We start from the raw sequence: 23,589 nt of genomic DNA on the forward strand, positions 1-23,589 counted from the left end.
TATGGTTTAGTACATAATGCGTGTCACGGGAAGAAAATGTATAGAAACAGGTTGACTTGCACTTCTTCACTTTATTTGAAACCTAACCAACATTTAGTGCTCAATTAGATTGTGACCATGTGTTCATCCTGTGGCTCTTCATCTGAACACTGGACCACTGGTGGCAGGTGTTTTGGCATTTTACCAATCTCCACCCAAAAGTGACCTTCCCACATGGGTTTATTAAAAAAAAATAAATAAATAAAAAAAAGCTCCAGTCCAATCGACTGGCTGGGGGGAAAAAAAAGTGCGTGTCGGTAAATAAATAAGCTACAACCTGGAATTGTATCCCAAATATTCCCGTATATAAATGGTATGACCGGTATATCGGATGAAGTGGCCACCGTGGGGAAGGGGAAGGCTTGCGTTAGGGCGGCGCAAAAAAAAACTCGAACCGGCGTGCCGTATCGTCACACGACGAGCTGCCCGTTAAATGCGGACGGGTGTGACTCGAGTCCTCCTCGTGATGAAGGGCTCCGGTGCTCTACACGGCGCTTTCAAGATATTCCGAAGAAATCACCACTCCGTCGGGATCATCGGCGCGCCCTTCTCCAAAGGCCAGGTGAGCCGTGGTTCTGCTAGGAATAAAATCGATCGTTTGACGGTTTTACGCGCGTTTGCATGTACCACACTGACGTATGATCGTCAGTGACCCGACTGTCTTTGCTTGTCTAATGGTCCTTTTGTCGATGGAGAATAATCTTTCCAATAAATGACTGTCCTGCTTCAGTCCAGAGATGGTGTTCAACTGGGACCGGATCTCATTCGCGCAGCCGGATTGGTGGAGAAACTTAAAGGACAAGGTAGCGCTGCTCTCTGCAATCAGAATTTAATGTAGAAAACTCTGTTAAATATTTGTATCTATAGTCTAATTGCAAACGATAAAGCTTTAATACATAATAGTAGTTTTTTGGGTTTTGGTTTTTTTTTGTTTGTTTGTTTTGCAGAATGAACTTGAATACATTTTACAATTCAAAGACACTTCAAAGTGAGCTAGAAGTAGGCAATTTTCCAGTGGAATCTGGTAATAAATTTTAATCAAGTTCAGCTCTTCGCAGAAGTAGCCAAAAATGTCTAACAAACCTGTTCTTAAAAAAAGTACTGTTTTATTGGTCCCCTTAGGGAAATTCCTCTCTGCATTTAACCCATCTGCATTGAACAGTCGGTAGCCACCTGGTACAGCACCCAGGGTGCAACCGGGTTTAGGTGCCTTGCTCCAGGGCAGTTCAGCAGGTTCAGGAGCTCAAAACACCAACCTTTCAGTCTCAAGCCCATGTCTCTAGACGAATTACATCTACACAATTGGTTCTTTAATAAGAAATAATAATTTACTATCTGTGACTTATTTCTGCTAAATTCTCTTTGCTTTGCTCGTCGTGTGTGATTACAATGATATGATTACCATGCCAACATGATGCATTTTTGCATGCTTCCCTGCACTGCTTGCCCATAATTACACTAATGGACACTAAAATGGCTTTTAGAAGTTTGGTAGTAGATGTAATCTCTCCATAGATCAGTCACTCTCAGAATGTATATGGCCAGTCTGAGTAATAAAAAAAATAGTGTAACAGTAAACAGTCCACTGGAAGGCTGGGGTGTGCCAGATAGTGCAAGAGGGAGTTAGAGTGTGTGGTCGAATTTAAGGATCATAGCTAGAACTGTTAGCAGAGCAGAGGGTGTGTGTGTGGGCGGGGGTGTAGTGTTATATTCTTTGAACTTAAGAGAAACGACTGGGTAGTACAAAATAATAATACGGGCTTCATTGACCTTGTCCTTCCCGTGTGTGTGTGTGTGTGTGTGTGTGTGTGTGTGTGTGTGTGTGTGTGTGTGTGTGTGTGTTTTTAGCAGGCATAGTAACAGTTCTGAGAAGCCATGATGAATGTGCATACACACAAACACACAAACGTGTCCAGTGTCACTATTCTGGTTGTGTGTATATTAGGTGAAAGACAAGTCGAACCTCTGCTGAGTTTCACAAAGTGCCTTATCGCTGATATATCCTGCACAATTCAGTGCTTCGGCTGTTTTCGAATGCCTTATGCTGTCGCGGTGATTATTTTTCTGTCACTCATCAACCTCAAACTTCCTGTTTTGTTTTTGAAGCCTGCATAAACCAAAAACAGAACTCGAATCTGAGCTGTCTTCCTACTGTTTCCCACACCACACAGGCCACAAAGGAATGGCTTTTCCACTGTTGACTGAGCTACTGACACATTCAGGCTGTGCCTTTCTCACAGGCTGCACAGTGAAGGATTATGGGAATCTCACATTCGAGGAGGTGGCCAAGGATGAGACCACTGGGAGGGCGAAGAGGCCACGGGCTGTCGGCCAGGCAAACAAACAGCTCTCCGAAGCTGTGCGTAAGATCAAGAATGAGGGTCATGCCTGCGTCATGCTCGGGGGGGATCACAGGTACCCTTCATCATTCATAAACCGAACACGAACACAACTAGAGAAGCTCTTGATATATTATTTTTATATCCCAGGAACACATTCTGCACTGCAGACCTGTTGAGTGGGTGGTGTTTGTGTGTTTTGGATGGTTCCTGCAGCTTAGCGATCGGTTCGATCCACGGACACGCAGCATGTGGAACCCAGCTGAGTGTGGTGTGGGTCGATGCCCACGCTGACATCAACACCCCCCTGACGACTCCCACTGGTAACATCCACGGGCAGCCTATGTCTTATCTCATTCACGAGCTACGCTCTAAGGTGACTCACAGCCTCCACACTGTTGATTTTGTAGAGAAAAGTGTTGTACCATAAATATGTCAAATATGTCAATACAGGCCATGGTAAACTACATTTGCAGTTGTGGTGGAAGTTGTTTGTACTGTGAATGGATTATGAACTACACTGCCTGGCCAAAAAAAAGGTCACATTAAAGGTGGTCCAACAAAATATTAGCTTTGATTACAGCATGCATTCGCTGTGGCATCGTTTCCACAAGCTTCTGCAATGTCACAACATTCATTTCTGTCCAGAGTTGCATTAATTTTTCCCCCCAAGATCTTCTAATGATAATGGGAGATTTGGACCTGTTTAGTCCCAGTCCCTTGAGGTCCCTTCACATTGTGCGTGTAGAAATGCTCTTACTTTCACTATTATACATATCCCTGAGTTCTACTTTTGTTTTTCTACGATTTGATTTCACCACACATTTCACGATCATTCAAGATTTTTTTCCGACCACATTCCTTCCTCGAAGATAATGTTTCCCCACTGTCCTTCCACTTTTTAATAATGCGTTGGACAGTTCTTAAGCCGATTTTAGTAGTTTCAGCAATCTCCTTAGATGTTTTCTCTGCTTGATGCATGCCAATAATTTGACCCCTCTGAAACAGATTAACATCTTTTCCACGACCACAGGATGTGTCTTTCGACATGGTTGTTTAACAAATGAGAAGCTACTCACTGCATCAGTTAGGGTTATATAACTTGCTGCCAGCTGAAACAATCACCCATGCAGTCATTATCCAATGGGAAGCTCTTACCTATTTGCTTAGTTAAATCCAGGTGGTGACCTTTTTTTTGGCCAGGCAGTGTATTATTGAATGACAAAGATACACTTAGCTTACCTAAGGAGTGGACCAAGGGAGTGTCATCTCCGCACTAACATGTCCATTCATGTCATTCAGGTTTTGTGGCAGTCTCTGAGGCAGCAACACGAATGAGAACCTGAGAAACTCATTGAACAAGCTGTTGTAGCGGCTCATTTACTTTAAAAACAAATATCTCTGTGATCTGTTTGATAGACTTCACCTCCTGATAGCTTTGGCACATAAATTAGTCATTATAAATCAGACTTGCCTAGCCAGTTTGTTAATACGTTTTCTGGAGTTTTTGAACACCTGATCTGTTTTCGTCTTATTTATTCAAGCCAGTGTTTACACTGTGTTATGTCTCTCTTCTTCTGTAGATTCCTGTTATGCCAAACTTCTCATGGTTAAAGCCATGTATAGCTGCAGAGGATGTAGTGTACATCGGCCTCAGAGATGTAGACCCAGAAGAACAGTAAGTTAAGAGCTGAACCACAAGGCCATTGATTGTTCACAAATGAACAGAAAGATTTTGGAAGCACCCACATATACACGGAAAACATCCTACGTTCCAGTTACATCCTGAAGTATCTTGGTATCAAGACCTTCTCGATGACAGAGGTGGATTATCTTGGAATTGCCAAAGTTATGGAACAGACGTGTGATCACATCTTTTCAAAGCAAGTACTCCAGATTGACATACTTTAAAGCACAAACGCTACAATAAATATGTTCGGGTCGGTCCAAAGGTTTTGGAACTTTGCCTTATTCTGGAGCAGAGTGAAGAAACCCATCCACCTCAGTTACGACATCGATGCCCTGGACCCATCTTTGGCTCCTGCCACTGGGACCCCAGTGGTGGGAGGTCTGACGTACAGAGAGGGCATTTATATCACCGAGCACATCTGTCAAACAGGTGAGCCAAACTGAAGACTTGCAGTCAAATATTTTAAAATGCTGTATTAAAATATAAGTATTATAAATGTTATATTGAAATAATTTAAAAAATATTTTAACTCCACATACACTTTTGGAACAGCCACAAAACAACTATGCTGAGTTATCGAGGCCTACACTTACACACACAACGAAGCGTTAGAATGATCAACAGAACATATGATTAATACATTAAAAATATGCAACTAGAAAAAAATATCCTACGTAGAAACCTAAGTAGCTTAATGTAGCTTAATGTGTGATGTGTCTGCAGGAAGCCATGGTATTCCGAGTAGGCTATCAACACTAGTATCTTAAATTGTCTAAGATCTGCATCAACCGAACTAAACGCTGTCAGGGTTCAGCGTTGTTGTTGCCTAGCTTTAAAATGAATATCTAAATATTTGAAAACAATTAGCTGTTGTCTAACCCTGGAAATGAATATCCAAACAATAAGGGGGGAGTTTGAAAGTGTAAGAGTTTACTGCCGGAGCAGAAGGCCTGATGCCAGCCCATGTGTGCCACCCTGCAGGGCTGCTCTCCGCCGTCGACATGGTGGAAGTGAATCCGAAGCGAGGCGGAACGGACAATGGAGTCCGCTCAACAGTAGACGCAGCGGTGGATCTCCTGCTGGGCTGCTTCGGACGAGTCCGTGAAGGCTCGCACTCGGCTGATTACAAAATTCCGGACCCCTGAGTGCAAAAGGTCTTCTCCTTTCTTAAGGGAAACCAGACTGCAACTGATCTTTTTGTATTTGTACGTTTCATGATTCAAATATCCCCAGGAGCAACATGTAATAATGACAGCAAACCTTTTCATTAATGATTTGGACATGCATTCAGTTTATTTTGACTCCATAGCTGCCTTCTTTAGACTCCTTCTTTGGTGTTCTGCACAATAAAAGGCCACAAAGGGGCAAAAAGGTTTGAGCTGATTTATTTCTGTAGAAAAAATAATGTTCACATTTACAAAATATATGATCATAAATCTTGGCACACAGCAATGTACTGCATGTTGGAAAATGTATTTAAAAAAACCACCACAGAACAGGTAATGGGGGTTTCAACAAGGCCAAGAGGACGTAAGACACATTTTAGGTGAATCTACACTACAGAGTTAAAACCAAAGGTCTTAAAATTGTTACTCTTAAAACCTCAAAGGACGTCTTTTTGCCAACATTATCTCTCCAAACCTACTGTGAAACCCTTGCAGTGCACTTTGATTGACAGCGGAATAATTTGACGACCACTTGTGTACCTAATGATGCATGAGAACTAGCAAGGGTCATTTAGTATAGCTCTGTGTGAATGAGGTCATGTTGACAGGTCAGGTGGTATAGCTATGGGAAAGGGGTCAGGTCCTTACTTTATTTAACCCAATGTTAGCATTTGCACTACCTCCATTTCCCTGAGAGAGGGATCCATATGCGTCCTATTCTTTTGCACCTCTACTGACGAGAGATATGGACCACATCATGTACTTTGGCTTCAAATATCGCTGTTGGACTGTTTGTCACTGTGTGAATGGCCTTCATGCTGAAATTGGATCTCAGTGTCCTGGCTTTCTAAAGGGGTGTGTGGGTGGGTGTGTGCAAGAATGAGGCCGTGAGTGGTGGGTACAGAGCCTTGCGAGACCCACCACGTAGGCCCATAAGCCTCGACTGTCGCGTCAGCGTTTCTGCAGGTTTATCATGACCTAGTCATTACATCACGCACAAACACACACACACACACACACACACACAACTGGCAAGGCACTGCTCCAGACTCAGTGCCAGCTGATGTGAGCGGGTTCTGTGTGTTTTTGCGTGCAGGCCTGCTTTCCAAGGTCTGAGAGTTCTGTGGAAGTATTAGGGAGCTGGGTGGATTGGAGTGTGGTGAAGGGGACATGCTTTCCCCTCTGCAGACGGACGCAGCTGTTGGGTGCTACAATGAAAGGCACTAGCGGCATTCACAAGCGCAACCACGTGCGCGCACGCACACACACACACACACACACACACACACACACACACACACACACACACCTCGAATAAAAATATAATGTGGGAGATGCATGTTGGCTGTTAAGGGGAACCCACTGGGGTACCAAGAGCACCTTGAAGCGCTCCGCCCGCTGAGTCCGAGAGAGGGAATGGGCGAGGAAGATGAGGGGAGTGAGCAAGTAGCGCCATCAATCCGTCTCCCGCAGGCCACATGGCCTCCGGAACTCCTGGCCCCTCTCATGGATCCACTTATTTGACACTAGAAGACACGAGGGCAGAAATCGGTGAAACCGCTGATGAACAGAGTGCCACATGAACGTGGGACGTGGTTTAAGGAAATGAGGTCCGGTGTGAGGAAGGTGTGTACCCCCCCCCCCGAGTCACTCACCCCACTTGTTGCCTACGAGCACCGGGCAGGCTGCATGCCTCGTGCTGTAGTCACCCTCCCCGCTGGGGAACAGGTTATACCAGAACACGGCGGTGCCCTGGAGTGAAGTAAACACAGACTTGGTTAACCACTGCACGCGGCGATGAAGAAACCACGGTTGAGAAAAGATATGACATGACAAATATGGCGTTCCCAGCACCCACGCCTAGCAGTCTAATCCTAAATCGTGACCTTCCCCATTCCCTCATGTACCTTTTTTGGCCTTACTGAAGCGCCTACTTCTGGGAAGACAGTGGCGCCCCCTGCTGTTATGTCACTCATCTGCAACACAAAAGAACAAGTAGGCCCATATTTGCATTTACAGCATGGAGGAAGACTTATCCATTATGTAAATAGACACATGCGACTGGCTTCCTGTCTTAAAGTCACTCACGTAGAACAGCCAGGTTGCGATGCGGTTCCCTGTGCCCAGCTCTTTAAAGGCATCTGGCTCATCTTTCTGTCACAGACATAAAGGGGAGATCAATAGAGAGATCAGTAGGCAGTCCGGTACAGAGATCAAAGCAGAAATTAGCATATAGATCAGCACAGAGATTTAGTACATAGATGGGTACAGAGGTCGAGGTAACGATCATTATAAGGTCACTGTATTGATCAGTCTAAAAAAATCAGCACAAGACATAATTGTGGTAAACAAAGTAGAGATCCCCATAAAGATCAAAGTAACAACTAATACAGGTTTAATTAGCATCCCCTATCTTTAATCTGCATGCAAGCGTTACAGAGGAATTGAATGCTTTGCTTACCCGTCCAAAGTCAAAATGTGGTTCGTACTGGCCTCCTACACCATAATTAGCCACCTTAAGAGAGAGAGAGAAAGAGAAATGACCACATCTGCTCTGGGAACATAAGGAGGTGCAGTACATCAGTAGCACAATACGACCTTGCGCGCCACCATAAATCAGGCAGCAATTTTTCAAGTGCTTCACAGGCACAGTGTAACAATGTCGGGGGGTAGACACACCTATTCACACATGTGCTGTCATGCACACACGGGAGGAAAAAAAACCCCAAAACCTGCCTGTTTCACTATAACACAAACACCCTACAGCTTAAACCTTTATTTATTGGAGTTTTCTCTCTCCAGAAAATTGCACATTGCAATGCTTAATGCGTTGAACAGCTTAATCGTAACAATTAACAGCTTAATCGTAACAATTCTCTAGTCTCATAAACTATATAATGTTCAATTTGTAGTTGTTTTATTCTTTAATACTCTCCAACTCTGTAACCCAATCTTTAGCAATCAAATTTACCATTATTTCTTGTGCCGAAGGTAATAAAATTATATTGGCTGGTCTAAAATATGTTGTAAAAAGGCCTCTGTAGGCCTCAGTGTAATTCATCAGCAGGCATCTGTGCCAGGACTTTAGAGGCCTCAGCCAAAGTCCTTGGTCTAAGGCTGGGATATCTCGGGTTGGCACCGGTAGAAACAATATCACGATGGGCACCAGGTGGTTTGGATGAGATCACCTTTTAAAAAAATAAATAAATTCACGGTTGGATATAAACTTGATATTGTATTTTGATTTATTTGGACATAATGGTGAAAACCCTGAAAAGTACTATGTACAAAAAAAAGAAAGTGGTTGTGTAACTGTCCTTGACGAAAGTGTACAAAGACCGAGCCCTCCTGGGACATTCTCTGGATAATGCCTCATTTGTACGTTATACTGAACTGCATATTAACACGAGATCTCCTGTTTTCTTCAATTGATTCTTGAGTCTGCATCTTTATTTTTCTATTTGAGTGTACTTAATATTACTGGAATTTGGGAAAAATCAAGGAACCACATGCCAATAAAACACCTTTAATTGAACTGGAACTGAAATTAACAGAGATAGAGATAGAGAGAGAGGGAGAGAGAGTTTTATAGAGATACTTATGCTTGGTAGAACACACACACACACACACACACACACACACACACACACACACACACACACACACACACACCTGTAACTCCTCTGCTGTTTTGACGTCGAGACCTGTGATGTCTTCGATTCTCTGATTGATGCGATCCACCACTGGGTGCTCATAGGCTGCTAACCAGGCACTGTGGGAAGAAAACAACTAATCAGGGCTCCCAAAATCACTGTAGTGTTTAGATCATCTTAAACGAGAGAAAGAGCACCAAGTAATAAGAGTAATACTTCCTCTACCATTTAAAGATGATATTTGCTTTGCTTTTGGGAAACCCAGCCAAAGGTTCAGTGGAACATGAGTGTCAACACAGTCCAGTGAGAACACTACATAACACCCAGCATAGCTGGATTTGAGTGGTTAGTTTAGCATCAGCATGCAGCATGTGGTGTGGGGTTGCTAAGCGTAATAAAGGAGGACTGAAGAAAAAAACTTCACCTCTAAATACTAACGCAGCCAAGCACGAATCAAAAAGCTCCTGGGAAACTAATTTGCATAACACTACCAGGCCACTACTAGGCTTTAGTCACTCTTGGCAGCCTTAGCATTGCTGGGTGAAGCGCTCCAGAGGTCTGGGGAGGTCTGGGGAGCGCAGGAGAGCAGGGTTATCTTATTATGTTAGAAGATGATGTTAGAAGCATGGTCAGATGGATGAAATGTTGAAATTCAGTAATGGGAAAGGCATCGTTTAAAAGGATTTCAGTCTTTTTCCACTCTTGACAAAGAGGTCATTTCGGGACAACTCTGCACCGATCTGTATGAACGACAGTTCGGCAGCTGACTCTTGTGTGAAGGAAATGTTGGACAAACAGGCTTTGATGGCTGGGTGAAGACCACACATAGCTCTCTTAAACTAGCCTATAACAGTAAAGTTTTACACAGCTGCATATAACTATACATAACCCTTTGGAATAAAAGCCAGCGACTGCATGAGCACACAGTATTGTGTAAATACAGACAGACCTGGAGATTTAGGATAGGAGCTTACAAAATGACTGACTTTCTAAGGCCACATTGAAAAGCAAACACAGAATTAGCCAGTGTAAGCCTCAGGGAGTAAAGAGTCCTGTCCTGTCCTGTCTCACAAAACCTGAGATACACACAAAGCTCCTAATTGTGACCAAACCAAACACGTAGCTCGGCCATGAGGATGTGTCATAAAGACACCTGTGGCTGTGAACTGGGAGAGAGCAGATCGTGCAGAACCAGTGGGTGTGGCCCTTTCACACACATCTGAGAGACCAGCCTTGCAGCCAAAGACCCAGATTTGCTTTGTCTCAGTCTCCAACAGTTCACTCCCCTGGTGCGACCACATCTGTATGTGGATTTGTAGATTTTTATGTGAGATTTTGGTTACTTGTGTTTCAGTACAACAAGGTAAATGAGCGGATCAACGTACATGTGGGCCACCTCAACCCAAATGGGTTGAGGATGCATGTCTCCTGACCTTCAACCCTTCACCCCCAACCCCTTACCTCTTGGAGACTCTGTACTGGGCTGTGGTGAGTTTCCCCGTTTGGGGGTCATGCACGGTGGCACGTCTGAGCTAAGAAGAGGAGAAAAGGAAAGAGACAGAGAAGGACAGAGCCAGAAAAGAGAGAATGAGAGAAAAAGAGTGCATCACTGCTTACTAATCCTCCTAATGTCCACCCTGGCCCTCACCATCCCATATCCTGCGATAAGCCTTCAGCAGGAGCACAAACACAGGCTGTGTATTTACTACCAACGGCACCTGCTTGAGGCCCACTGCTGCCTCGGTAACGTCGAGAGTTACATGGCTGTTCGATCGACCGTATTAATCCCGATTATGCGGGGAGATGCGGGCGACGGGGTTAATCCCGTATCCCCCACTTTACCGTGATCAGCCATATCGAGAGGAACACACTGCACACATCGCTTACAGCTCATCCACATCTCTAGGGAATTGAGTCACGGTGATAATAGCAGCATGACACGTACACATGTTTCACCAAAATGGCTAATGTGGCAAACAATAAATAAGACCAGGCTGGGCCTATTAGCATGCAAGTGCTAAAAAAAACATGTCAGCTAGTTTGTATGTTGTTATGATCACTGACGTCACTGATTATCATAAAATTAAGATATCGGTATTTTGAGATTATGATCATTGGCAAAAATATTTATCATGCCATTATGGTAACGGTGTGAGACTATAGCGCACTTTCTCTGAATTCCGTCTTGAGAGTCGGGTGGAACTGGGGCAATTTACACAGCTGCAGAGCATGAGGCCATTATAACATTTAGCATGAGACTACGGCAACTAGCAAAGTTAGTTGGTATGAGATTGTCATAGCTGTTAGTGTGAGGTTAAAATAATTGGCACAGCTAGTTATCATGATATTACGATAACAGCATGAGATTATGAGAACATGGGAGTATGATAGCTAATGGGCATAGCTCGTTATCATGGGATTATAGTAACTGGCTCTACTATTTCTCATTCAGTAATAGCCACAAGAGCATTTACTTGGTCTTACACTTTCAGGTTTAACTGCTTCTGCAGCTGGGGATTATTCTACAGTCCTCTGTCTCCATCCTCAATAAAGCTGCTGAGTTGGAAAGCGGGACGGAGGCGTGGCCGGAGGATTGGCACGGCCGTCTGCCTATGGGCTTCTTACCTCTTGCTGATGCGATAGTGGGCAGTCTCCAGCACACCAGTGACAGGGTTGGAAATGGTGGCTCGGCGCAGCTGTGGAGCCAACCGGCCGAGAGGAGACGAGTTACATGCTGCGCTCCCGCCCCTGCCCCTGAACCAACTCCCACCTCCCACCCTGGGCGCAGGGGTTTGGGACCGCACCACTACTGGGGACCCCACGGACAGTCAGCCTCAACGTCAAATAAACCAACAGCACACTGTTAGGCTTCGTGACCACCTCAGGAAGCCAGCAGCATATCCTCAGGGTTTCCTTGGCTTAGCCAAAACTGACCTAGCACAAGTCTAAAGTCAAGTCTAAAATATAGTGGACACATTTCAAAAGGTTTATAGAAACTGTTTGGCCACCATCTGTTTATGACCTGTTTTTTGTGGGAAAATCACTCATTTCACTCAGTGAAACACATGGGGGTTGCGGCCCAGTACAGTTTGCCTGGTGTCAGAGATGCCACTGACTGCCCATGTGGTAACTATGGCAACTACATTAACTGGCGTTTGAGTGCAGCCCAACGGCTGCTCCAGCTCACCCTGGGCTTGGCCAGTTCCTTTATCTTCTCCATCTCTCTCTCGCTGATGACGTCATGGTAACGGATGATGCGTGGTCGGTCCCACTCGTCCTCCTGCTTCACCGGGCCCAGGATGTAGTACGGGTGCCTGTTGTTGTCGTAGTAACGGCAGAAAAACCGGCTCTGTCTGCGTGGGGTCTGTTGAGGTCCAGAGCACACGTCAAAGGTTAAACAGGAGCGATCATCTGAGATTTAAGATGTCGATGTTTACTACATTGGGAAACTGTATTAAAATGGGGTAATAAGCATAATTTTTGAAGATGGTGGAGGAATGGTCTAAGAAATCTGTTACACTGTTGGCTATTTTTTTCCATCCTAAAAAAAAAAGAAAAAAAAAAGGAAAAAGAACTTATGTTGACCACTAAATATGTCATCAACGTGACGAAAGACGACAGCCAGTGTTCTGTTTCATGATTAGTTCCTAACAGGTGTCGCTTAGCTTTTAAGTGGCTGTCAACAGCATCGAACCAAACCAAGTATGGTTTCTACACATTAAGTTATTACTTGATTACTTTATTACACATAGTAATAAAATAATAACAATAAAATCATAATAATAAAATCATATTATAATACATTAAGTCACTTTTAATAGGTTACATTAGTTGATTAAATTACACATTCACTATTAGATGCAACCTCGCACCCACACTCACGGCTGGGTTTAGAGCTGTCTGCCACCCCAGAATATCTGGCCGCCTGATGTATTGTAGTCAAAAGCTTGGGGTTGGCTAGCACATGGTAGCAAAAATTGCACTCTCTGACTGCACCCCTGCAAGGGGCTCCTAATGAAGAAATATCTGTGATAACATGGGAACAGAGTGCATACGGTAGTTCTGGAAAATGCAATATGACATACTGTCATACTGAATAACTGATTATTTCAGATCCAATCTGCTTCAAGGCAACAGGGACTCTTTTCTGACTGTTTTAAACTGTAGTCCTGCTGAAAGGATTCCTGCCAGTGAGGAGATGCTGTTTCTGTAACTGCACATGAAGGCGGAACATTCCGAGACTATTAATGTTCAGAAGCAGGGCCTTATGGGTTCAGACTAAACAACAACCCGGGCTTCCACACAGCACACGGATTTTTCCTGCTTCGACGCAACCATATTCTGAATCACTCAGCAGGATAAGACACGCACATGCACACGCTCAAACACACACACACACACACACACACACACACACACAGACACACACAAGAGGGCTGGCATGGAAAGAGGGGTTTGGTCAGTGCCAATGGCTCCCTAAACCAGTTCCAGCTCAGCAGTCTGGCCAACTGTCTCCTGGAAACAAAGGTTACCATCACAACCGGACACTAACGCTGTCAGTGCTGAACCTCTCCACATTGCTTTCTAAGCCACTGTGCAAAATGACCACTGCCCCTCATAGAATCGGCCCTAGCATCACAAAAAAACCCGAATCTTCACAGCAGCAGAACCTCACCAGTTTGATTCCTTCTCCCCGGCATAGCTGCTCATACTTCCTCTTCTCCGGAAGGTATTCTGTCGTTCTTTCACTCTCTCGTTTTTCTCCCTCCTTCGCCACCTCCTGCAGTCTCTTCGGCTCTATCGCCGCCTTCATCTGCTTGGCCAGCTGGTATTCGAAGTACTTCAGGTTACCGGAAGCTCTCTTGTGGTCTGGGTCTGTACATTACAACGCGATTACTGAGAGCCAGCCCACCAGGAGGCACTGTGCCAGCGTCAGGCGCAGAGCACCACTGTTTACTTTTAAAGGCTACGTTGAACAAAATGACAAAACCTCACAGTTTAAGCATGGGCTCACTCAGCATTTTAAGATAACATTTTATAAACCTCCAAAGGGAAATTTTCTTTATGCTAATAAGATTGTGCTAAACAATTTTCAAGTTAACCAATGATAATGCTAACCAATCTTTAGTCATTATTAGCATTTCGATCTTTACCGATTTCAATTGTGTGAGAGGCATTCATTTTAATAGGCTTAACCCTACCCAGTGTTAGCAGCCTTTTGGTATACTCCAGGGCTCTCTCCAGCCCACCCTGCTGGTAAACTGAGTAGCTGAGGTAGTCCAGGACTGTCACTGCATCCAAGCTGGACACCTGGCCCTCGTCCAGCTGCCTGAGAGCCTGTGCCATCCAAAGTTCCGTGTGGTAGTAGTCCATCTCAGAGTACGCGGTCTTTCCCAGCTCAAAACAGTCCTCCGGCATCAAAGTACTTTTATAAGGCAAATCTGTGGACACCCCTGTAAGAACACACATGAAAACTGCACCACCGTTCCAGGTTCAAACTCCCTATCCAATCAGATTTGGCTGTAAGGAGACTGGAGAAAAAAAGTAGAAATTATGATTAAACTGCGAACACCACATGATTGGTCTTGATAAGCCTCTATGGTAAAAATCCACTGGTGAACATGTAAACTGACATTAAACACATGCTGGGATTATTCTGACCAACGTTTGTATGCTGCATAAGGAATACAGGGGCCAGTATTTGCTCCTGTTCTGGAGAGACTCACCAGGAAGGTCTCCGGTGGAGATGGTTTGTGTATCCAGTTTGTAGGTGTCCTGGAGCCTGAGCAGAGCTTTGGCCGCCCCTGTCTGATCTTCCTCACTTGGGAAATGCTGACGCTGAATGGTCAGGTTGGAGATGAAGCCTGTAGAAAGTCAAACAGCCAGTCACCAGTTGCGTTCAGATTAAGATCTTTAACTCATAAAATCAGTGGGAACTCGCTCCTGAAGTACTTTACACTGCCTAAAAACACTCAAAGAACAAATGGTTTGACCCACAGTGTTTCAAAATAAATTCACTAGAGTAAAAAATACACTCCAGGGGTCACTCGTTGTTTAGCAGGGGCAACTGAGCTGGGTGTGAGAGCCATGCAGCTGACCGTCAGACATGTCTCGCAAAACAAGGTCTTCCACTTCGCTCCATTCAGTGTTCAGCCTCTTCATCAGTTTGAAGGCATTGACGGGGTGGCCCAGGAAGCCCTCGGGGTCCTGTGTAGCCGTGGCAGTCAGCTCGTCCAGCTTCTCAGCCCACCTGATCACACACACACACACACACTCACACACGTTCCTTATTGCTCTGACTTAATGGGTCACTGACTAAAGAGAACACTCTGTCCTCGGTAGTCTCTGTCACGGCTGAAAAACAAAGCTACGAACAATAGGAATTCAGGGAAATGCTACACCCCGGAGCGTCATCAGTTTCATAATGTGATATGCAGTAAGCTTGACCCAACCTACTGTAAGTAACAACCCAGTACAATATTGAGTTTCTCAACACTGCAAGTGTATCTTCAACATTCCCTGCACATTACAATGGGCCCACCCTGCTACCTACATTTACCTAAAATGTAATATTTTGGAATACAGGAATATTCATAAATGGGAATATTCAACATATTTCGCCACCGCGCTACAACGGACTGGGTGCTCCTGTAAAGTCCTGTTTCTAGTGTGACAAGGACATACTGAACGCTGCGCAGGAATGAAACCGAAACTCCCATGAGACCGTTTCACGAATAAACCAAAGAAAAAAAAAGGGTCTGAATAAACCAGGGTGATCGAGTTGGGTCAAACTGGTCTCCGGTTTAAACTGCACTACCAGACAGGTTTTGGAGACAGAAGCTAGGTGTAAATGGCCAAAGTAGTGCTCATCATTTGCATTACACAAACGAGATTATGCTACCACCATGCACCAGTGTGATCGGAATGTGCTTTTTCTCTAACTCCCTGTGAGCAAAAATTTGTGTAAGTGTGAATTTAATTAAAGCTGCTATAAGAAATGCTCTTAAGAGCATTACGGCTAAAGAGTCTTTGAGGAAAAAAAAAAAAAGGCTGACTGGGTGCTGCAATCAGCAGCTGAAGACTACAGGATCTGGCGGCGTTAACTAATCAGGATGTCACCGCATGTCACTGAAGGGAAGGGAGACGATCTGGAGAAAGGTTAGAGTGGATGGGTTGCCAGTCCTTGGGTGGCTATGTCTGTCGTGACGCTAGAGTATTAATCTAATTAATTGAGTAAGGCTTCATCTGCCTGGCTGAGTGCATGGTAATCCAGGGTGCGCGACTGACCGTTTAACCTGCTCCAGTTTGCTCTCTTCCGCTTTGATGTAGTCTTTCAGGGACTTCACCAAGTCCTTCTCTGTAAACAGCAGGTCCATCATCTGGCCTGGACAAAAAGGTGGACACGTTTCGAAAAAGTCAAAACGGCAGCTATGGATTTTGGGCCCAGCAGCAAGTAACTGTCAGATGGTTTTGGCCGATCGTAGCGGTACGAGCTTCCGGCGACTAAGACGTGGACAGCATTGCATGCAGGGCGATCTTGTGCATGGTGAGAGGCAGGGGCTCACCTATGGATGTGAAGAAGTCATTGTGGGTGGAGCAGTCGCGAAGAAGACAGCTGAACAGGAGCACGCACCACATAGTCCCAAACTCCATCTACACACACACACAAACATCCAATGGATCCTTATTACCTTCTAATGTAGTTAGAATATTAGTTCACTGTAGTTATTTTTCCTGCTCTGTGTGTTTTGTTTTGTGACAGAGGTTAAGCAGTTGTGATCAAGGTCAAGTGGATAACAAACATGGTTGGCTGTTCATGCCCAGAGAGCACAAGTGCTGGGAACGGTGAAAGTCCACCTGAGGGTCAGTAACTGATCCCCTCACTCCTGTAACTGGACATTGTAATGGGTCACTGATTAGTGAAGCTGCCTGCCCTGCATTGTGGCTGGCTGCTCTGTTCCATACCCCGCCCACACTGATTCACCCCGCCCACATCTATTCATCGCACCCACATTCAAAAGTCCCACCCACACCCATTTGTCCCAGTCCACATTCACTAGGCTTTACTAATTCTACCCACATCTATTCATCCCGCCCACATCTGTGTATTCCACTCTGACATCTATTTATACGTAGAATAAAACACCATTCATAGAATAAAACAGAACAAAACAAGCACCATTTTGCCTTTAACAACCCCATTAAAAACTCGATGAGATCTTTGTGAAAAGAACAAATGTCTGACATCGAGATGGACGGATGTCTTGTACATGTGGTGATTTGGATCACATTAACTGTACGAAACAGCAAGTCATTTCATAAGCAAATTATCTACAGCTACTGTCTTATCAGAAGGAGCAGATGTATCATCAAGTAAACCCACAGGAATACGAGGACGTGTTCCACACTAGCGTTGTGCTCCTGAACAGACTGAAACGATCAGCCAAGGAGAAAGAGGACATCTTTGGAAGAAGACAGACCCTACCCTGGGTCTCCGCCAACCTCCAACTCAATTCACAGGAATTAGAAGGCTACTAGTCAAGGCATGTTCAGCCGGTGCGTAATCCTCCAGCGAATGACGGCCCACGATGAGACTGGCCAAAATGCCTCTAGCTCCTAATACAGCAATCTGCTAGAAGCATGTCCTCTGAATAAGTTCTTGTGTTAATGAACCTACATTTAAGTTAAATGGAGAACAAATGTTCAAGACCAAGAGCAAATGGGGGGGGGGGGGGGAAGACTTTGACAGTCATGCATTACTGGAACGCTTCGTCCCCCGTGTTTCTCTCGGGGAGAAACAGAGGAATGCAGTTATATGGTTTTTATAGCGCATGTTGCCATAGGATCTGAAAATAGGTTTGGGGGGGACTGCCACGTAGCCACCCCTCCCCCAGTAGATAGTCCTCACTGCTGTTCCCCAAGCGGCGGATGATACAGCGGAAATCGGACTATAACGCAACGCAATTCGGTACTTCTTCTACTGGCCGGCCAGTTTGCCGCTGGGATGAACGTTAGCAATTTTGCCCCCCTATGTCCTCGCCCACACCCTGCGCTTGTGCGCACAGCCCGTTTATGGTCACCGGGGTCTATGCGTGGTCATTTTTTTCTCGAGAAACCCATCAACTTTCCGCAATCTGAGGAGGGAGCTGCAGGAAGCGCAGAGAGAAACCTTACACGGTTAACCGCCAGCCGGGTTGCGTATCCTCGGTCTCCATAAATCTGGTACGAATCGACAAAACGCCGACCTCTAAACGCAAACTATGGTTCTCCACAGTTCCGCTTCTCTATATCACCGTAACGGCGCACACGTTAACAAAGAAAAACAAACCAAAAGATTTGAGGTAGGAGACACCTAGTCGTCGCGGTTTAAACGCCAAATCTCTTGGCTGACTATTTTTTTGTTCGTTTTTAAAAAGCGGCCGATCACAACAACAAACGGGAAAGCCATGTCTACGCTGCCGATGAGTCGAGATGAGGAGGGCATTTCTGGAGGATCATGATGTAGCTACGTGACTGACCACCTGGGCGTTTCAACCCTACTGCCCGGGCCCCCGCGGACTTACCGTATCTTGTGGTTTACCGACAACGCGATCGATAAACGTTTCTCCGCCGCTGCTCCAGTTTCGCTACAAGCGCTTGCTGCAGAGGGCAGCCTGACCCTTTGCTCAGTGTCGCCACCTCATGATGTGTACGTGTATATGCACATTAGGTACACCACGCAGTCTTGCGATTACAGCGTTTGGGTGTACAACGGGGGGACCATCATAACTAAGACTGCAAGCTCAGACCACTTATATTACATTTTTATTACACAGCCACTGAATTCCAAGCAGAGTTTGGGATATTATTAAATTATTCACCTAAGACGTCTCTGTGAAATTCTCCTGAATTTGCCAGAATTATATATATATATATATATATATAAATAAATAAATAAAATAAGTCTGGCAAATTCAAAGCAGAGCATTTGTCATATGGTGGTCGCCCTTGCACCCTGTTTAGTAAATAAATGTTATTCTACACTTAGTCTCTTTTATGCTACACTGGACAAACAGCAGGGGGCGCTGCCTTCCTCTCCCACGCTGGCCGGACAGGAACCACGGATGACGTCGGTAGCATAGTTTTGTCTTTGTTCCAGGGAGGGATCTTAGCTGCCGGTGTTTGACATGTTTCATACTGCGTTTTAGAAAGTCGGATAAGAAAACCAAGGAAACAAAGTTACCGATTGTCCGTCCAATATTACAAGACGTCCTCCGTCGTCGAATTGTCCTCCGTAAGATACAACTAGCCTCTAGTCTCCCTGAGATTTGGCAAGAAAATAATTCCTACAAGCGAATCATTTGTAAGTTATGAACTGTTGATGCAAAACGTAAAAATGCAGTTATGCCGTTGCATGCCAAGACTGAAAATTTCACCCTTTGTCTCATTCCTGTGAACTTCTAAAACCTTCTGCTGAATGCAACCTGCAGGCAGCCTGCTGAAAATGCGATCGCTGCAGCTCCTGTTCAACCCGAATCTGCTGTTCTCCCGGCCCCTTTCCACCTACTTATCCCGCACGAGGTCTCACATTTTCCACATGCATTCTTTCCACACACGTATACATGGATACAAGTACAAAACAACCGATCGCTGGCACACTACGCGAATAACTTCACCTCTACTGATCGTGATCTATACACACTGCGCGAATAACTTCTACTGCAGTCTGAGAGTCACGCGTGGTCTCGTTCAGGTATCTGATGACGCTGAAAGAGGACGACGAAGCGTGCCGGCACGCGCTGAAATCCGGAACCCTGCTGCTCTACCACGAGCTCGCGCCTCTCCTGCGGCGCAGCGAAGGCACCTGTCACCTGGCACGTTTTACCTGTCCAGGTACGAAGATGCAGCCTCAATACGCGTGGTCACTGCTCCTACAGAGTCTCGGCCTCTTTTTGCCGTGACTAATGTGGTGCGTTACACTTGGTCTTTTAAGATGTTGGGAGAACTTTGGAGGAGCTGGGAAAAGGTAAAGAGCTCATCAGAGAGGCAGTTTTGCTTGGCTGCAGAGAGACCGGCGTGCCTCAGTTTGCCCTGGATGTCGGTGAGAGCACCGCACAGAATCGCAACACTGTGCATTGGTTCTCTTGGCACATTGTGCGAACTGACGACCCTTTGTGTTGCAGGCGGATTCGATCGGAATGGGATGGAGCAGCTCTGCAACGGTGTTTTCACTGATCTTAGGAAAGCCTTCTTTCTGCTTACAGAACCAGAGGCCTCTCTGGCAGCTAAAGTACGCACCTGATTCAAGAATAGGTTCCTCTACCTTGCACACAATCATTTCAGTTAAGCCAAACCTAACCGGAGCTGATTGTATTTATTTTTGGATGTGTGTGTTTTTTTTTGTTTTTTTTTTAAGCATTTTTCGTACTGTATTTTTGTTCATGCAGTGCAGTACATGCATTCTTGGATCTTATAAAAGCCTGGTTGTCTTCCTGCTGCATTCGGTTCCCAGGGCCAGGCCCTCCTGCGCTGGCACCAGACGCATGGGTTCTGCAGTGCCACTGGGCAGCCCACGGTGCGCAACCAGTCTGGCAGCCAGCGTGTCTGCCCCAACAGTGGCGTCACCTACTACCCCCAGGTGAGCTTTGGCTAGATCCACAACAGATCATCTGGTAGAGTAAGGCGTTTGCAATGTCATCAAGGTCATGGGTTGGATTCCTAGGGGACATCTCTCCAGATAAGAGTGTGCGCCGAACGTACGATCCAAAAACCTTTCTGTCTTGTGCCCTTTTTTCCTTATTGTTTAGTGTTATGCTCTCAAATGATTGAGGAGAGGAAAGGAGACGAGCAAGACCAAGATTTGGGATGTCCTTGTCACTTGACGAGGCATATGGAATATAACAAAAAGAATGTGATTTAGTGTCCTTGATTCAACCTGTGCAGAAATGTGGGCTTTATCCACTTGCGTTGGCTATTAGGATATGACAGATTAGTAACTCCAATCCAGGTGTGACCAGTCTTGTTTACAAAGTGTGTTTAATCAACTGAGATTGAGATTAACTGATTAAACAGATGGACTCACCCTGCTCCAGTGTATGCATGTAATGGGTTTTGTGATGGGTGTTGATGGCTTGCAGATGGCGCCAGTGGTGATAGTTCTGGTGTCGGATGGGAGCAGGTGTCTCCTGGCTCGCCAGCGTTCGTTCCCTACGGGCATGTACAGCGCGTTGGCTGGTTTCTGTGACCTCGGTGAGTCTTGCGCCGCCGGCACAGCCGATACACCAGAATGGCTGATATCGGCGCTCCGAGACCTGTGACACAGAACCCTTTAACCACACTCACCAACATTACACATGTGAAGCCACTCTTGGCAAGGAACTTACAGAGGAACTTAAAGGTCATGGTAACTCATCCCTACTTTGAGCTCTTGCTCATTTTTAGCCAACCTAACCTTTTTTGGTAAGTGGTCCCTTTGAGCTGCTTGACGATGCCAAGTGGCTACGGTGCGAGGTAACGGTGGTGGTGCGCGTAGGGGAGACGCTCGAGGAGGCCTTGCGGAGGGAGCTAGCCGAGGAGGTGGGGCTGGAGGCGGAGGATCTGCGCTACTCAGCGTCACAGCACTGGCCGTTCCCTCAGAGCTCGTTTATGGTGGCCTGCCACGCTACAGTCAGCCCACACAAAACGCAGGTGAGCGGGGCAGGCAGATTAACAACTTAACGGAGCTCGTTAAGGTAATGGTTCCTGGGAACATTTAATGCCATGCCAAGCTTTTCAGTGGCTTGATATTCAAGCTTCTCAGGCTTTTCATCATGACATGCTTGCGATGTCTCCCAGGAACTCTGAAGCCCTCTCGTTTCCTCTGGTCCTCCTCATCTTGTGTGTTAGGTAAGCCTGGATAAGACAGAGCTGGAAGATGCCCGCTGGTGCAGTCTGGAAGAGATCCAGGCAGCACTGACGATCAGGAAACCCCCACATAACCCAGAGGCACAACCTCCAGGCTTCTGGATCCCACCCGCTTACGCCGTAGCCAACCGGCTCATCCAGGAGTGGGCTGACGAGCGAGGGCTTAAACTGAAATAGCGCAGGTCTCCGTGTGGAATGTATAGGTCACCTCTGAGCCTTCTCATCACAGTAAACCCAAGCGTGAGAGCAGATGAACTCAAAATGCTTGTTCATCTTCCAGAGCGACCCAGAGAAAGGCAACAGATACACAATGAGAGTTACATGATGGAATCTGATGCATTTTTAAAAATATAATTAACATAGAAAAATGTCGAAGGAAAGTATTTCAACTGAAGATGCTAGTACATGAACTTCAAAAGAAAGGCACACATGTTGTGCTGAATGTATATTGACTCACTACTGCTTTTTGGTTGTAATCCCTGATCCAGTCAACACCCTGGCACAGCTTGTTTCTTCGTAGGCCCAGTTTTACCGCTACTTGCCTGAAGCACGCCACCGAATCCACAGCTCAGACATGAGCCTTTTGTAATCTTGCCGGTGGTTCCCTCCTCTAAACCTTACCCTTGGTGATCCTGCAGCTTTTAGATGGGCCTTCTTAGGTTCAGTGTGCCCCTGACCGTGTCGACAAGTAACAATTTTGGTCACCAGGCTTGAACGCTAATTCGGCCACAACTCTGCTGCCTTGTTACTGACGGCTGGTTCACCCGGGCTCACGTAGAGGTCGAGAGGCCTTGGTATGCTGCTCTAACAGTGAGGCAGGGAAGCACGACTGCAGGGGAGACAGCAGCCACGTGGAACACGAAGTCTGCAGTCTGGACTTTTCCCTTTCCAAAGGCAGATACTGCAGGCTGTCTTCAGATAACTTAATTTGAATTAAAAAAAACAAAACAAAACAAAAAAAAAACCACCACCATTTCACACACACACACATATTTACATTTACAGCATTTAGCAGACGCTCTTATCCAGAGCGACTTAAAGTGCTTTGTCATTTATCCTAGTACCTGAGTCCAATGAACTAGAATACTGTAGAATAGTGATCAATGCTGATATATTCTTAAACTAAACTGTGACCAGGTTTAGTGTAGATTTGCAGACCTTCAGGTGAAGTTTGCTACACTTTAAAGTATACCAAATGTGCAGCTCATAACATCTTTACAATGCTTGAGCATCAGATGACTGACACCTTTCCTTTAAAAAAAAAAAAATGTTTTTATTGAGTTCTAATAGTTATGATCCATCTACAATAAAACATGCCACAAGACAATTTGAAGCAACTTATTTCACTGCCAGAATGGCAGATCAAAATTTAAACATGCACCCACATGCCTCTCTTCCTAAATTTTCACTTGTTTTGGTAAAAATGATCAGTACAACAGAATTAAACATTACAATCTTACCACAAGCTTCATACAAGTACTTACCACAAGCTTAATTTAGAAACCACATTACTGTTAGCTACAGCTGCCTTCCAAATTTATCAGGCACATTTAACTTGCAAAGCTGGCCATTAGAAACCGGTTATACAGCAAGTCCTAAATGGAAAAGCCTGAGTTTTTGGGCTTTACTATTGGAAATTTTCTATCAGTTTGTAGATAAGATATACTGCACACAACTCATACAATGTTTCCACCGTTTTCTCTGACCTCTTTCTCATGATGCGTGTAGATGTACGTACACAAACTATACATAAACGCACTAACCATTCACTGTGCATTGGCTGGCTGCAGGAGACTGTGAAATAAAACACACTGGGGTCA

The 23,589-nt window shown here is 45.3% G+C and overlaps 3 protein-coding genes across 11 annotated transcripts; 2 read left to right on the forward strand and 1 right to left on the reverse strand.

Moving 5' to 3' along the window:
- Positions 1-365: 365 nt before the first annotated feature.
- arg1 (arginase 1) lies at positions 366-5,439 on the forward strand. Its single transcript, XM_027026167.3, has 8 exons — positions 366-601; positions 770-842; positions 2,280-2,454; positions 2,595-2,754; positions 3,962-4,056; positions 4,157-4,261; positions 4,361-4,497; positions 5,050-5,439. The coding sequence occupies exons 1-8, from the start codon at positions 473-475 to the stop codon at positions 5,211-5,213; spliced, it is 1,038 nt and encodes a 345-aa protein (XP_026881968.2). The 5' UTR covers positions 366-472; the 3' UTR covers positions 5,214-5,439.
- p4ha1a (prolyl 4-hydroxylase, alpha polypeptide I a) lies at positions 5,438-18,561 on the reverse strand. Of its 2 annotated transcripts, none has more exons than XM_027026159.3 (15): positions 18,451-18,561; positions 16,453-16,540; positions 16,175-16,271; positions 14,986-15,137; positions 14,614-14,751; positions 14,089-14,340; positions 13,563-13,762; positions 12,075-12,251; positions 10,349-10,419; positions 8,907-9,006; positions 7,696-7,749; positions 7,323-7,388; positions 7,142-7,210; positions 6,890-6,986; positions 5,438-6,760 (listed from the first exon to the last, which is right to left on the reverse strand). In XM_027026159.3, the coding sequence occupies exons 2-15, from the start codon at positions 16,538-16,540 to the stop codon at positions 6,690-6,692; spliced, it is 1,632 nt and encodes a 543-aa protein (XP_026881960.2). In that variant the 5' UTR covers positions 18,451-18,561; the 3' UTR covers positions 5,438-6,689. The 2 variants fall into 2 exon arrangements, with proteins under 2 accessions (XP_026881960.2, XP_026881961.2); XM_027026160.3 differs by lacking the exon at positions 10,349-10,419 and adding an exon at positions 11,513-11,583.
- Positions 17,599-23,096, forward strand: nudt13 (nudix (nucleoside diphosphate linked moiety X)-type motif 13). 8 transcript variants are annotated; one of them, XM_081698411.1, is made up of 10 exons: positions 17,602-18,109; positions 19,075-19,229; positions 19,357-19,447; positions 19,620-19,759; positions 19,860-19,967; positions 20,050-20,156; positions 20,379-20,504; positions 21,004-21,115; positions 21,399-21,553; positions 21,752-23,096. In XM_081698411.1, exons 3-10 carry the CDS (start codon positions 19,371-19,373, stop codon positions 21,944-21,946), a joined length of 1,020 nt encoding a protein of 339 aa, XP_081554537.1. In that variant the 5' UTR covers positions 17,602-18,109; positions 19,075-19,229; positions 19,357-19,370; the 3' UTR covers positions 21,947-23,096. The 8 variants fall into 8 exon arrangements, with proteins under 8 accessions (XP_081554538.1, XP_026881967.2, XP_081554537.1 ...); XM_027026165.3 differs by lacking the exon at positions 17,602-18,109 and adding an exon at positions 18,443-18,575; XM_027026163.3 differs by lacking the exon at positions 17,602-18,109 and adding an exon at positions 18,481-18,596.
- Positions 23,097-23,589: the final 493 nt, after the last annotated feature.

Source organism: Electrophorus electricus, chromosome 15, assembly GCF_041902795.1.
Source record: "Electrophorus electricus isolate QZ-2024a chromosome 15, ASM4190279v1, whole genome shotgun sequence".
NCBI classification, from domain to species: Eukaryota; Metazoa; Chordata; class Actinopteri; order Gymnotiformes; family Gymnotidae; genus Electrophorus; species Electrophorus electricus.